The 15,828-nt window shown below is 53.4% G+C and overlaps 1 protein-coding gene across 12 annotated transcripts in view; it reads left to right on the top strand.

Annotated features, from left to right (window-relative positions):
- VAV2 (vav guanine nucleotide exchange factor 2) overlaps positions 1–15,828 on the top strand; it is a 143,803-nt gene that overhangs the window by 13,503 nt on the left and 114,472 nt on the right. For all 12 annotated transcript variants that reach the window (XR_015695455.1, XR_015695456.1, XR_015695454.1 and 9 more), the window contains exon 2: positions 6,663–6,779. Coding sequence is in view for 9 of the 12 variants with exons in the window: in XM_087704480.1 (XP_087560606.1) it covers positions 6,663–6,779 (117 nt within the window). In the remaining 3 variants the exon portion in view is untranslated. The remainder of the gene's footprint in view (positions 1–6,662; positions 6,780–15,828) is intronic.

Genomic DNA, 15,828 nt, shown 5'->3' with positions numbered 1-15,828 from the left:
TCCTTCCTCTTCCCAGCTGGGCAAAGAGCTCCAAAGTTCCTGGCAGAGAATTTTCCAGGAATGAGAGGGAAGCCTCCAAAGTCTGGGGAGGTTTGCCCTCAATCGGCCAGACCCTTCCTCTCAGCCCAGCCTACTTCACAGGGTGGTTGTGGGGAAAACAGGAGGAGGAGGAAGGAGGAGGAGGTGGCATGTTCTCTGACTTAAGTTGTTTGTGAAAATAATGAAGGCTGAGCTGACATTTCAGACCATCCATCACTAATCGGCAGCTAACAAATGTCAGAAGAGATGGGGATTGGCCTGTGAGGGGAGATCCCCACTTCTCCCCTCCCCCTTAGGATGGAGGATTTAAGCCACCCAGCAAAGCCTGGGGATTTGTGACAAATCTGCAACTGCCCCTGAATGCAATCTACGCCTGGCAGTTGGCATCGTCTGTGGGATATCAGGGCTCAGGATGTGAATAAAGCCATTCAGTGAAATTCATTAAAATCCTTTTATTCATGAGGCTCCTCGTTGGTTCTGCCCTCTCGGTACAATGGGAGGCCCTTTTCTCCAGGGCTAGGCAATGTACGTCAGAAAGGTCTCGGTTTTTAAAATAGATACGTTTTATTGATCCTTTTTTTAATAAACATAAAAAGTTCCATATCTATCTGAACAGCATGTTGTCTGGGCACAGTTGGTTTTAAATAGAGATGCAGCAATACTCATAATCATAATAAACATGTCAATATTAATCACAAAGTAATAATACAATCAGTTTTAATGTTGCTCCCCCTTGTTATAAGTAATGCAGTTGTGATATTTCCCTCCACCTCACTTTTTGGATCAAGTCGGTACTGTGTGTGTGCTTGTGTCAAAATCCTGGGGCAACTGTGAACAACACACACACACACACACACACACACACACACACACACACACACTCCAATTCTAGATTCATACAGCCAAGCCTGAAGTCAGATTAAGAGTTTGCAGAGCAGCCGAGACACCCAGCTCCTCTAAGAGGGTCACCATGTTAGGACTTAGATTAGGCTTGGAGGTAGTACCCCCCCCCTGATCCTCAGGGGGTTCGTCAACTGCCTCGTGGTGGGGGAGGGAGGAAAAGAAAAAGGAAGGAAAGAAAGAAGAAAAGAAAAGAAAGAAATAAGAGGGGGTCAACTTGTTCTCCAACGCACCTGAAGATAAGAAACAATGGAAGGAAACTGAAGAAGGAGAAATCCAGCCTAGAACTAAGGAGAACAATTAACCAGTGGAATGGCTGGCCTTCAGAGGTTGTGGGTGCTCCAACACTGGAAGATTTTAAGAAGAGATTGGACAAGCATTTGCCTTAAATAGTACAGGGTTTTTTGCAGGGGGTTAGACTAGAAGACCTCCAAGGTCCCTTCCGACTCCAACTATTCTGCATTCTGGGACTTCTCTCCACTGCATTTCAGGGGATTCCTGCTAGACGTCCCTGTGTCCATGTGGTCACCCATAGGGTGCAAAGGAGTGTTTCGCCCAGACTCTGCACAAGCACAGCATTCTTAGTTGGCTCTTTGGAGTTGAAAAACCCAAAAGTGTTTGGGTGTTTCCTTCACCCCCCTCCCCCTTTTTTCTTTTTACAAAAATATCTGCTTTTGCGTTTTCTCCTTTCCCAGAACTCTTGCCTTTTCAGCCTGAGTTTGTGGTCCTCAGAATGAGGGATGTCATGTGTGAAGGGAGGGGCAGCTGGACTCTCTGTGATATTCAGGGTTGTTGGCTCTTCAAGGCTCCTGAGGGTGCGGGGGTGGGGGAGAATTTGGGGCCTCTGGAAGGGTGCTGTTCCGAGGGGATGAGTGGGAAGGGGTCACTGGGGGATTGGCCAGCTGCCCCTGCTCCAGGCCTTGTAGCCCCTTCCCCAGGTTGGCTGGCATGGGTCTCTAGGTGTGTGCTGTGCTCTGGCAACCATATGGGGCTGCAGGTGGAAGGGAAAGAGGCTTCAAAGCGGTTCCTAAGCCTTGTGGAGACCCCCTTGGCTGAGAAGGCTTCCTTCTCTGCTGTTGTCTCGTCCTGACTGGACAAGGGGGTGGTGGGTGCCCCTTACTCCCTCGGCTCCAGGCTTGAGAGGTGCCCAGGTGGAGACTCTGCAGGTATGCCAGAGAGGAAGAGGCCCCTTTCATTCCTGGTATGGGGAAGGGAGGCTGTGCAGTTGGGGGTTGGCATTGGGCAGCCCAGAGAGCTGCATAGAGCGGGAGGGGGCTTTTGCTTTTAAAGAGAAAAGCTCAGCGTTTCTCCTCTGCTGAAAAGCCTGGACCCTTTTCTTCCTAGTTGTGCAAAACAGCCACACTGGCCGAAGGCGCCTCGTTGTGGAGGGAGAGGCCGAAGCTCCCTGCTAGTTATCCCCCCATCTCACTCCCCCCCTGCAGGGTCAGGGGCTCAGATTTCCATGATTTCTGCCTTATAGTTTGGTTCATAGGTGAACTTTTGTGGCCTGGGACTGCCTTTGCCATGAAGGGTGGAGGAGCCTCCTCATTACCCTCTGATTTAGATGGCGGCCTGGGAGTGTCCCAGACACCCGCCCCGGGGCTGACACCACTCCTCCTCCTCCTCCTCCTCCTCCTCCTCCTCCTCCTCCTCCTCCTCCTCTTCCTCCTCCTCCATCTCTGGCAGACCGTTGCTATTCATGCCCAATCTTCCTGCTGGGCTCAATTCCATTGGCAGGAGAAATGTGCTTCACTGCTTGAATCTGGCGGGGGCTGCAACCCAGAAGAGACCCAGAAGAAGAGCAGCCTGAGGGGGGCGGCATCCAAGGCTTCTCCAGCCCCAAAGCCCTGGGCCAGCTCTGGGAGGAGGAGGGGCTGTGGGATGCACTGAGAGCCACGGGGAGCATCTCAACCTTAAGAAAACCAGGAGTGACGTGTGCTTTGGGCTTCTGACCGTGTTCTTGCCCCTCTCTGAAGGTTTGAACATGGCAGCTGTGCCTGGCACATGGGCCCTGCCTTCTGTCCTCTCGCCTGGCACACGGGCCCTGCCTGCTCTCTACCTCTGTTTTCCGAATGCTGTGAAGCTGCTTGCAGCTGCTCTGTGGGGTTTGCACACATCTGGCTCCAGAGTGACCCCCAAAAGCAGATCTTCCAGATCTCTGCCTGGTGTGCAGAATAACTGAGCTGTTCTGAGTTGGGAGTAGAGTCTCATGCAGAGACGCTGTGGGCACCCTCTTTACTGACACGGCAGCCGCCCCAGCTCACCGCCCATGTCCCCAGGCCACGTTTCTCCCCCATCATCAACTTGGAGGCTTTGGACAATGCCTGCTGGGGCATTCCTAAGTTTGACAGAGAGAGGCTGGCCCAAGGGCTGCCTGGTGCATTGGGCAGCAAGGCTGAGGCCCAATCAACCGGGAGCAAGTCCAGCTGCTGGAGACTCTTGGGGGGGGGGTCTCCCCTATGGGAGGGGAGGGCAGAGTCCTTTCTGGCTGAAATTGAGCAGCTGGGATTGGGTGACGGGTGGGGGGCAGCTTGTGCACTAACAGAGTTGAATTACTTAGAAACGGGGGTGGGGTGGGGGTGTTAGGAAAAGTGCCTGCTGGGGAGTGACACAAATTCCAGAGGAGTTTCCTCAGAAAATACTTTGGGGGGGGGTGTAACTGGGACTCTGCTCTCCCTCTTTACTAAGCATTGGGGCTTCAGATGGAGGCTTGCAGGAAAAGCCTCCTCCCCATAGGGTTGATTTTGGAGGGGAAAATTTGTGGCCTGGGGGAGAAGAGCCGGTTTGGGTCTTGAACTGATTTCGGATCCTTTCCCTTGAGGAAAGGGGGACAGGAGGGGTCTCCCCAGGAAGCAGCTTCTGGCTGAGATCAACTGGGAGGGGGGGTGGGCGGTGGGGGGGCTTCAGGACAGTGTGAGCTCCTGCTTGCATAAGCCCTGGCAACTTTCACACAAGCTTTTCCGGAAGCCATTGTGTCTTTCCTAGGGCTCTGAAGGAGGGACTGGCCCACAGTTGGCCTGCTGGCTTCCTGCCTAGAGCGGGATTAGAACTCGGCTCCTCCCAGTTTCTAGCCTGATAAATTTACAAAGGATGGAATGAATGCAGCCATTTTTTTTCCATTTCCAAGACTGCCTCTTAGTCCTGCTAAGGGCCTCAGGGGGAGAAAGCAGGCGAGGCAGCAGTCGGGCGTTTTGTGTTGGTGTGAAGAAGGGGCAGAGATATCGGCTCATCTTTGGGAATTGGGTGGCTGGGCTCACCACCTTGTTGCCAGGAGTCTTCCCCTCCCCCATGCCCTGCCATAATCCTGCTATGGTTCTTGTGGTGGGGAGTTCCACAAGTAATGTAGCGAGGTGTCTGTAACTTCCCACTAGTGAAAACTGTAGTTTAGAGATCTCATCGATCTGTCTTTGCTTTCGGTTTTTGGTTGTCCTCGTGAAGAAAACTTGCGCTTGGCACCAGCCTCAGCCATGGCCTCCTGTTGGCAGAGGCTTTGGCGGGGGGCAGGGTGCCACCCTCCTCCACCAGGGAGGGGGCAGGCACAGGAGGAGCCCACAGTGGGGCTGCCTTGCGAGAGGGGGAGGGTCTCCCTGCCCAGCTTTCTCCACAGACCCCTGCCTCATACAGAGCAGCACCCATCAGTGGCCGGGGGGGGGGCGTGCGATCCCCTGGCAAAGAGCTCTCCTCATCAGCAGAGACGGAAGCAAAATCTAATTCCTCTCGCTAGGATTTAATTCATTTTCTGCCCAGCCTGATAAGAGAGGACCTGCCTCCCCCAATCGCCTCTCCTCCAGGCCAAACATACTCCAGGCCTCCCTCCAGACGTTCCACCCTTTGCCTCCTGCTGCAGTTGTGTCGGTTGTGATAGCGGGAGGGGGGGAGAAGGAGCAGCCACTTCTTAAGGGCCTGATCTGGGACCCCAATGACCTGGCCAGGAAGGGGCTCATCGACCAGGCTGCCTCCTCCCCAACTACCTTCAGGGCTGCTTTGGGTGAGCCCAGCTTTGCAAGGAAGGGAAAAGTTGAAGGTGGCAGGTCCCTAGGAAAGGGGGGGGGGGTTGGGGAAGGGCCAGTGGAGCCAGGAGGGGTGGGAGATGGTCAGGAAACAGAATTTCAGCTTTGCAAAGATGCTCCTTTTTTCTGTGAGAAACGTTCAGGACCTTTTGCTCATCCGCTGCGGAGAACAACCTGTCTCTGTCTTTTTTTGGAGGGGACGGACACTCTCTTTTGAATGGGGCGGCCTCCTCTCTCCTCTCCTGCAAGGAAAAGGCAGCCATTCAGAGGGGAAAAGCAGAGCAAGACCCACAGGCAATGGGGTGGGGCTGCCTCTGGGGCCTTGGAGCGAGGCGTGGGGGAGTATCATCTGGGGCTTCACCCTTTACTCTGTCCCCCTACCTCCACAGCTGCAGTAGCAATTCTTTAACACCACCACCCCCTCAACACACCCAAGCAGATCCCCCCTCCCAAGAGAGGCATTTTTCCTTAGCTCAGTGACTTCTTGGCTCTGCTTGCAGCAAGATAAGCAGCGGCCCAGAAAGGGCTCCAGGGAGGGTCTTTGGGCCTCTCTTGCCCAGAAAAAGCTTGCAGCTTCCCAGGAACCCCTGGCTTGGGCAGTGGCCCACCTGGCAACAGAGCCTCTGAGCAGACGGGCAGGGACTGTCCTGGTGTGCCCGGCAGGACGGGTAGCCCCAAGAGGGTCTCCTCAATTCTGAACCGGAGCTCTGAGGAGACCTCAGTCCGTGGTTCTCCCTGCTGCCCCTGCTCCTTCTGCGTTTGGACCCTCGTGGGGCTGAGGGGGCAGTAAAGCCCTGGAAGGAAGCCCCCTCCCCATCCCTCTCTGCAGCTGTAGGCCAGGGAAGTGAAGGAAGCTCACCTGACTCTATGCAGAAGTGCCCCCTCCACCCCCAGTGGGGCCTTGCTTGAATTGGAGGCTGGCAGGGTCAAGGGCATCAGAGCTTCACCAGCATCTGGGGGCTTTTTTTGTCATTTAAAGATCCCATAATCCCTTGCATTGGGGTGGTCGGGGCAACCAAAGGGAGCTGAGTGTTTCTGGCCGGATGCCCTTCCTATCGCCAGTGCGGAGTTCGCAGGAAGATATATTCTCAGTGCCCCCAGGGAGAGAAATACCTACCTCTACCTACGATCGAACTCACAGCCTCCTGATTGTGAGGTGAAAGCTGCAACTTTAGGCCACTGCACCAATCTGTGCCCTTCCAAATTCAATATTGCAGCTAAAAAATAACACAAAAATAATCCAGGCCCTGATTTTTAACAACCTTGTTTCAAAACCCCTTTGCAGGGTTTCCTCTTCTGCTTCCATCCAAGGCTGAGAAGATGTTAGTTCTCAGGACACACAGGGGGATTTGAGCAGAGGGGTGTGTGCGCGTGCGCAAAATGCAAAAGTGGGCTGGTTCATGGGGAGGCCGAGCTCCCACTGGTGCATCTGATGAGACCACAGAGCCCTCGACTCCCAGCCCCTTGGCTGCCCGGTCTGAGTTAGAGGGGCCCGGGGTCTCTCTGGCTTCCTTGGGCCTCCTTTTGGCCCTGAGCCTGTGGAGACCAGCCTGTCCAGCTGGATGGTCCCGACTTGGGTGAGTCCCAGAGGCCGTGTGGAGGCAGGACGAGGGGTGTGGGGCATCTCCCCCTTGGGGAGTGAACTGTGTGGAGGGAGGGAGGCAGGGGGCTTTCTCTGAGGGAAAGGCTCTGAAGGCTCCCCTTCTCTTGCAGTTCCTCTGCCTGAAGAACATCCGCACTTTCCTCAAAGTCTGCCACGACAAGTTCGGCCTCCGGAACAGCGAGCTCTTCGACCCCTTCGACCTCTTTGACGTCAGAGACTTCGGAAAAGTAAGTGGGGTTTGGGGGAGGGGGAGGGGGAAGTGGCTTTTTCCCGGTTTCTGAACACCCCCCCCCCCGAGGAAAATGCCTCTGAAGAAGGGCTGGAGAGATGAGGAGAAGCACCTTGCCCCCACTGCCCAGGAGACCCCTGGGGTGTTGGCAGCCCCTTCCAGCTACACCCGCTGTCGTTCATGCAGCTGTTGGCAACGCGGCCCCAAGCAGGCCTTCGGAGAGGGGCCTCCAAGTTAGGTGCAGCGCTTGGGGTGTCTCGCACAGAGCAGAATCCTCCCCCCACCCTGCTGCTGATGCTTGAACCTGGGTCTGGCTGCAGCCTCCGTGTCCTGTGAAGGCCGCTGTTGGCGCTTGGAGAGACCCTGTTAATATGGAGGATCAAAGCTGTTGTGTTGCCTTCACCCTTCAAAGCAAAATCACAGAAAGTTGCATTGTTGAGTGAACGGAATTCATTTTGCAACTCATAGTAGAACAGCTGCAGTTATTCTACCTGTTGAGAAGGCTGGACGGCTATGGGGGAAGAAGTAAATCGTTGCCAAAGTAGCTTTTTCATGAAGGACCTTCCAAAAATTACAACTCTGTTAGGCGGGGAAGGAATATTTTGTGGTGGAAGGGAAGGGTGAAACGAAATGTGGCTGCGTGGAAAGATTGCAGGCTCCCTCTCTGCCCATTGAGCTCCCCATTTCAGTGTGCAGCATTTTGGCCTGAGCTCTTTCCCCCGACGGCAGTGGAGACATTAGAGCTGCTGCATTGCAGGCTTTTTAATTTCTCAGGGGGGCCGTAGATGTAAATATATTTGCTGCGCTGGGATTTTTATGGTGGTGGTGGTGGGGCTAGCGAGGAAAAGAAGCTCAGCCTCGGTCTGAGTTTTCTTGTTGGGCAACTCGAACTGGGAGGGGTCTTTGTGTAGCCCACCCTCATTTCTCTTCTGCCGGACTCCCTGTCAGAACTCGCCTGGAGTTTTTTTCAGGGGAAAGCAGATGGGGGATCTGGCAATTGCAAGCGATGGGTGGAGGAGCTCACATGGGAAGAAGAATGAAGAGGTTCCATGGCTGACTGCAGAGCGCTCAGGCTGTGTGGCTGTGGCTTTGCTGCTTCCAGCTCTGTAATAATGCTGGAAATACTTTCTCTCTATATTTTGTCTCTTGATTTCTATATGCCGGCGATGCATAGACTGAGTTCCCTGAACCACCATTTCACATGAGCTGGGCTGAGCATGTTGCACAACACAAAGTCACTCTGTCCCCAAAATGCTTGGAGTTCCCCATTCTTTTAAAAAAGGAAGATTATATTTATTTTCATTTGCTTCATGCCTCGACCAGAGAGTTTATATTTTCACAGAAATGTAGGTGCGGGTGTGAGTCCATTAAGCATGAAAAGGCGTTTCAGTTTCTAGGCTGGTAATGATGGGTCTTAAGCTGTTGTGCAGCTGACTGCAGTTTTCCAGGGCTGCTCACATCTGGTGTGTTTGCTTGGGCCTGGCAGGGCTCCCAATGGCTTCGCTGAATGAAGGGCTCATGGGGTGCACATTTAGCAGCTGATCCAGGATTTGAGGTCAGAGTCTGGGAGGCTGGGTAAAAGTCACACTTGACTTTCCGGTGGGTGAACATACCTGTAGCCGGGAGTCAAAGTGCCTTTGCCTGCCAACTAGTGGGCATTTAGAAAGGACCAGGTCAGTTCCTGCCAATGAGGGAAAGCAGAACTTGGCCCGCCACGGAGGCCCCGATCCCTTTGCCGAGGTGGCCTTCATGAGAAGATCTTCTCCTTAGACTGGGAGGTTTGTGCCCTGTGTAGTTGCACCAGGCTGGGGTGGGCGAGAGCACCTTCCCTGAGGCTGAAGGCTCCTGTTCAGCCGTATCTGTCACCCTTTCATTCAGCGGCCTCCATTTGGTCTTTAATGACTGGGATAGACTTGTTTTGAATTAGAACGGGGACAAGGCTTCACTCCTACGGCCGTTGTGGGAGTCCCGTTGCTTTCTCTGGAAGTCCCTGGAAATGAAAGGAGGTCCTATTCCAAAGCTGGTGAAATATGATGGATTAGATTTGAAAACACGAGAATGATATATTATTCCCCACAGCAAAGGGAAGAAGCAGAGATGGTTAAACTGCTTCTTTTATCCAAATAAGAGATTGCATTTAATTTTGTCTCTATTTTGAAATTGCTTCCGGATTTTGTGTTTGCGATGAGGAAAAAATAATAATGAAACTTTGATTCTGTTTTTGTAAACAAGACAGGCTTATTGTTATAGAAATGGCTTGTACATAACTGTTGTGGGTTTTTTTATATTTTTTTGCAAAAAGTTGTAGCTATGCTGCTGTTGCCTTCTGCTGTGCTAAAGAGAGTCGGACGTTGGTGCTTTCTTCTTTTTTCTTTTCTCCCGCTAACTACACCCTCTCTTTTCCCCTCTCTCTCATCTTTCTTTTCCATGTTTTTTTCCCCTTTGTATTTTATACTTCGATAAATTAATAAAAACGTTAAGAGGGGAAAAAATGAAATGAGGTCAGGCAGAGAATAATTCTATTGGATTTCTCTGCCACCCTAAACTGCTTAGGTGGGGGGCTCTTGCAGAGTGCCCCCAATCATGGTTAAGTCCCAAGACAAGAAGGTCCTGCTGGGAGGGGCCTCTGGCTGGGGTATTCTTCCTGGCCCACCTTGGCAGCTTTGATGCCCTTGATCCTGATGTCTATGGAGACTCCCAGTCATCCATGATTGTCACCATCGTCACCCTGGTGCTGTGGTGTCTGTGGGATCCTCCTGGAGTCCAGGACTTTCCATCTTTACTCCTGGGTGGGTGGCCTCCTTCAGCCAGAACGGGGGGCTGGGGGGCTGCATCGTGTCCCTTGCCCTTTCAGCTCCTGCTTGGAGAGCTGGGCACGAATCCCTCGGGATCCCAGTTGCTACCATTCACAGTCACCCTGCCTCTGTTGGAGAGAAAATCGCAATGGGGAAGGAGGAGGAGGAGGAGGAGGGCCTTACGCCTAGGCAGGCCTTCCCTTGGAGTGGGGCTGAAATTGGGAGCCCCTCACTGAGGGGGCTGGTGTGGGAATCCCTCCCCCTCCCCCGTGCAAGGTCTCCTGTTTGCAGCCCTGAGACTGCAGCCCCAGGCTATAAATACTACGAGACAATCTCCTCCCCATGGAAGCCTTGCCTGGCCTGGGGTGAAACATCTGCAGGGCCAGGGACACGGCTGAAGCAGGGAGAGAGCCACGGAGGCCCTCCCAGGCAGACCTCCACTCTTGCACAGTTGAGCAAGCAGGGACTCTGAATTGAGTCATGCTTCTCTAAGGGGGATTTTTTGCATCTGAAAATGGAAACATCTGCTTGGAGACTGATGCACCTGCTGGCCAAATTTGGCTGCTCAAAATGGAGGCAAAAAGATAAACCAGCTTCCCTCCCTGTGTTCTCTTTCTCTTAATACCAGTCTTTAAAGCCCTAGTGAGGCCACACCTAGTTCTGCATCCAGTTTTGATCACCACACTATAAAAAAGATGTTGAGATTCTAGAAAAAGTGTATAGAAGAGCAACCAGAATGATGAGGGGACTGGAGGCTGAAACATACAATGAACGGTTGCAGGAACTGGGCATGGCTGGTCTAATGAAAATAAGGACCAGGGGAGATATAAGAGCAGTCTTCCAATATTTGAGAGGCTGCCCCAGAGTGGAGAGGGTCAAGCTATTCTCCAAAGCATCTGAAGGCCAGTCAAGGAATAATGGATGGAAACTGACCAAGGAGAGATTCAACCTGGAAATAAGGAGGAATTTCCTGATAGGGAGAACAATCAACCAATGGAACAGAAGTTGCCTTCGGAAGTTGTGGGAGCTTCATCCCTGGAGGCTTTCAAGAAGAGACTGGGCTGCCCTCTATCACAAATAGTGTACGGTCTCCTGTTTGGGTGTGGGGTTGGACTAGATGACCTACAAGGTCCCCTCCAACTCTGGTATTCTATATTTAATGGAACAGAAGTTGCCTTTGGAATCTCTGACCTTCCACACCAGCAATCTGTTAATCTTTCAAGACTATGAGATTATGATTTCACTGTTGAATACTTCATAACCCTGACATTTGCCAGACAGTGTCAGTTGCAGCCCCCCATCTGCGGAGCTGCATTGAGGAAAGGAAGAAGGAAAGATGGGAGAGGTTTGTTCAGCCTTGAGAGGCAGGGAGATCCTTGGGCTGCCTGGCACAACGGTCGGTCCGCCATCTCCAGCCCTGGAAGGCAAGAGACCTGCCGGGAGGAAGACAGGCAGGCGGGGGAACTGGCTGATTCCCCTCTTTGAGGGACTGGTGGGGGGACCGAGCCAAGGCAGAGGCAGGGGTGGCAGTCGTGGCACCTGGAGGGCTTTGGGTCTGCAGCTCCACCAGTCCTGCGGAGTTGACTGAAGGGCTCTGTGAAGGTGGCAGCTGTGTTCTCCCCTGCGGGTGGGAGGAGGAGGACGACTGGCGACTGAAGTCCTGCCCCAGGAGCCTTGGACCAGGCAGGGTCTCTGCGTTTCTGACAGTGAAGCGATTCTCTAGCAGCTTCTGCGAATCTTCTGCTGACGTCTGCTTTTCACAGCCGTGATTGAGTTTCCAGTAGAAAGGAGGAGGAGGGTGGGAGGACGTCTGGGTCTGCCCCAGACCTGGACCCTAAGGCAGGACTTCCCTCGGGCAAGAGAACTGGAAGGAGAACTGGAGGACAGGAAAAGTCCAGGATCTGCCACTGGCTGCCATCAGAACGTTTGGCCTGTTTATTGGGGGTGAGGTGGGTGGGGTGAGAGAGAGGGAGGGAGGGGCTGGCTGTGGATGATTGTCTGGATGATCCTTTCCCTGAGTGGCCCTGGAATTCCTGGGTGCGGCTGGCCCAGCAGCGACTGGCAGGCCTTTCGCTCATGGAGGCTCCCAGAGTTAAACTGCTCTTTCGTTGCTCTGAAAGGGGATATTTGGAGACTGAATGTGTGGTTTCCCCTTTTTTCCTTTTCTTTCTCGAGTCTTGAGTCTCGCAGTTCCCTTCTTTAACACGACTTCTGTGGGAGGGGTCTGCAGGATGGCCACCAATGCCACACAGAAGAGGATGGTGCAGGAAAACTTCAGGAGTCACAGATGAAACAAGGGAGGCTTGGAGGCTCCTAGTTTGGGGGAGGGGCAATTAGCATCCAGGGGCTGGAAGCCATGTTTCCAGGGGAGGAGGGGGGCTCCAGGGGGATAGGGGAGGGGCTGGGATGCTGCCAATGGCATGCGGTGCCCCGGGTGCCGCAGCAACAGAGCCCGGTGCCTGGAGTGTGCCAGGGCAGGATTGGGGCAGGTGCAGCCTGCCTGCTCTGGTGCGTTCTTCAGCACAGAAACCTCCGGAAGGAGCTCGCTCTGGCTGGTGCAATCTGTGGTGGTTGTGGGAGCCGCAGCCGCAGAGAATAGCCACTCCGGCATTCAGGAAGCCCCTAGGGTGGTGGGGTGGGGTGGGGGGAAGGACACCGGAGTTATCTGAAACCGGCTTCCATCTTTCATATGTCCTTGGCTTTTTAAACACGGTCCTCAGTTTTAAAAAGTGGATTTTTGCAAACTGATTCTCGGATTCCGTTCCTCATCTCCATTTTGCAACGCTGATGAGAGCCTTCCTTCCCCTTTGACCCCACCATGGATCCCAGAAGCCCAGTGTTGACTTCTGAGCAGACCCCCTTCAGGAGGACAAATGGGGCGGGGGGCAGAACCCTGCTCTGGCGGGGGAGGGCTCTGCAGCTCTCAGCAGAACTGGACCAGAGCAGTTACCAGCTTCTCCGCCCCCTCATCCCCCCCAAAAAGTCTAGGTCTGGCTGTGAGGTAAAGAAGGAAGTTGGTGGTCTGCTTCGTTTCTTCTTGGGGAATTTTGAGGGGGGGAGAGGATGAGGTGTGTCTCTCCTGCATCATGCAGTCTTTAAGATATCCCCGGTCGGAGGAGCTAAGTTCAATGTAAAGATGTTATCAATTTTTTATTCTTTTTTCCAATATATTTTAGACTGTTTTTGTTAAAAATCTATACCGTGTATGGGTTCTGGGAAGTTGGGGGGGGGAAGGTTGGGGGGGGTAGTTGGGGGGAGGGGGGGAGGGATATATATCAGGTTTGACGAGATGTGTTAGATTTTAATGTAATTTGACTCCATAAATTGGCTCCAATACATTTATATATCTCTTTCAATTTATTATTTTTTCTCTTTTCTCCCTTTTTTATTTTTTCCTTTTTTAAGATTTATAGTAGTATTTATGTTTTAAAAGCTGCTGCTAACAAAAGAATTGACAGGGCAGATATCAAAGTGGTGGGTAGCCTTTTAGGCTCAGCTCCCCTGAGGACCAGCCCTGGGCAGAGCAGCCATGGAAATCCAGTTCAGTTCACTTTATTTGTATGCCGCCCTTTTCCCTGGGGGGACTCAGGGCGGCTCACAGTTCAAAAGGGGTGGGGGAAGGACAGACAATTTACAACATAAAAGATTACATGATGTCTCTGTATATACAAAGATCGCCATCCCTCAAGAGGGCTTCTCATTCAAGAGAGTTGGGAAGTCGCACACTCCCCAGGTGAAGAACTGGGGAGTGTGCAACCCATGTGCATCAGAGAGAGAGAGGAGGAGGAGGCTCCCTTTGGCCTCCAGGACAAGGACACCAGGAGAACGAGGAGGAGGAGGAAGGAAGGAAGGATGTAAGAAACCCAGCTTCTCTTAGCAGTGGGGGGGGAGGGAACCGAGTGCCCTGCATTCATGCCAACGGCTGCCACTTGCCCCCATGGAGAAACAGAAAAGGAGGGCCTGCTTGAGGGTGGGGAAGCCAGAAGCACAGGGTGGGTGGGTCACCCCTCCCTCTCCTGGGGCTCCTTTTGCAGACCCTTCATTTATTCTCTCTCCTAATCATGGACATTTGCTGGCATCTCTTCTTCCTCAGGCAGCCATGTTGTTTCTATAGAGAGAGCTCCAACCTCCCTCCCAAAGACCCAGCTGCAAAACGCAGGGGAAGCTGCATCTCCCTGTGAGAAGTTGAAGTGGGGGGCTGGGGGGGGGAGCCAGTCCTTTGCAGCTCAAGAGAGAGCCTGGTGGAGAACCTGCCAGCTGGGGCTGCTCCCAATTTGGATGTGCACAAGCTCTGCCTGCCACTAACACTGTCACCCTCCTGTTGTATAAACAGAAGGGCTGCTGAGAGAGAACAATGGTGTGGCTGCCTCCACAGGTGTGGGGGGGGGGAGAGATTGGGTGTATTTTTGGCAACAACCCCCTCCAGGAGACCAGACACCTCCCCTACTGGGTGAGATGGGGGCTTTCACCCAGGAAGTGCCAAAGAGGAAGGGGGGCTTTCGTCCTCTACCCCAACCCCCAGTCCATGGCACCTGGATGTGGCAGAAACCGGGCCACCCAAACAAGTGGGACCCCATCTGTGGGATGCAGGCAGCATGGAAAGAAGCCCCCTCCGGTCTGCCCTTCTCTGCACGGAACCCCTGGGCCCAAAGGGTTGGCCACAGCTGCTCCGCCCCCTTCTCTAGGGTCAGCAGAACTGGGCACACGTCCTGGAAGAGGCTCCCCAAAAGGTTGGAGTCCCTGAGGAGAGACACCCCCCTCCCCTCTTCCTTAATGGGTGAACAATTGGGAAGAAATGAAGCCACTTGTGCCTGGGCTTCCTCCTGGCCGGTGTCATTAGACATCAGCCTAGCTCAGCTCCCAGAGAGGCTCCTCAGCCAAGAAAAACCAAGACGGGCATTTCTGGCCTTTTCCGTTTCATGCCAGGGAAGAACCTGGCAATCATTTGTGGTTCAGCTGCTCCCGGAGTGGGTGTGCACATGCTGCGTCAGGGAAGAGCCTTCAAGACTTCACACCCACACAGTGCAACTGCCCAGGGTTCAGCTCTGCCTCCCTTCTGCTGAACACCTCCCCAAAGCCCAGAGAGATGACCCACCGGTGGGGGGAATGAGGAACCGGCCACATGTTGGGGACCCTGCACAGGCGAAGGCCTGGCTCGGTCAGACAAGCCTGAGGAAGCCTCTGCCAGACATCTTTGCTGATGTCTTTCCCAGCTGCAGTCTATTGTCTGTGCAGCATCTCCAACATGTGGCCGATTCCTTATCTCCCCCCCGCCACCGGTAAGTCATTTCTCTGGGCTTTGCGGAGGCTTTCAGCAGAATGGAGGCCAGAGCTGAGCCCTGGGCAATTGCCCAGCGTGGGGTTATGAAGGTCTCGAGTTCAGGAGAAGCCTACTAGTGAGAGAGTGACCAGGACGAGTGACCCTTGGCTCAGAGGGTGATTTAGACAGCCAAGAGTCCCTGGCTGGGGAAGAGTTCAGAGATGCAGGAGAGGCCCCCCTCCCACTTGCAGCCCCCCCCCCCCCCCAAGTCCCCCGAGATCACTCAGGACTCTTGCAGGGGAAATGCCCACCATCCCTTCAAGCCTTTGCTTTTCTGGAGCCATCCTGGGGGGAACCTTCTTGAGCAGAGCAGTGGAATTGGGGGTGGGATGGGAGGTCAGGAGGGATGAAAGACAGGTAGCAAAAGAGCTACACTAGATCTCCTTCCACGGCCAAGAAGCCCAGACCCAGGTGGCCCCTGGAGGATCTCAGGGGAGCCCCTGCTTTTCTTGGTGGTCCCTCTGGAGCTCTGCCTACCCAGAGAGGAACCCAGGATTCCCAGCCCCTTCCAGGCTCTCTCCCACCTTCTCAGGAGCTTCAATCTTGCCAGGCTGAGCAACGCAGGGACCCCTCTCTCCCCCTCCTCACTTGGCCCTTTTTAAGAGGAGACTCTTCGACCGGGGATATATATATTTTTTATTTCCATTTTCATAACATACACTCACATGTATACTATACATAGCCCGTATCATATAGTATTAAATAATAATTACATCAGTTCCTCTTGTCAACAATGCCCAGAAAAATAAAAACCCATTATAGCTCTTCTGCTCTCCATACACCTCTTTCTTCTACCTCTCTCCAACTTTCTATCTTCCTTCCATCATCCTTTCCTACTCTACTTCCCCTTCCTTTCTCCTTCTCCTCTCTCTACATTCCACTCCTCCTTATCCTCATCCTCCTCATCTTCCCCCCTTACCCTCTCTTCTATC

This window comes from Thamnophis sirtalis, unplaced genomic scaffold (genome assembly GCF_051295495.1).
Source record: "Thamnophis sirtalis isolate CommonGarterSnake01/CBP01778 unplaced genomic scaffold, rThaSir2_p1.2 scaffold_2, whole genome shotgun sequence".
NCBI lineage: Eukaryota > Metazoa > Chordata > Lepidosauria > Squamata > Natricidae > Thamnophis > Thamnophis sirtalis.
Note: the sequence above shows the minus strand (reverse complement) of the source record. Positions and strands in the feature narration are given on the sequence as shown.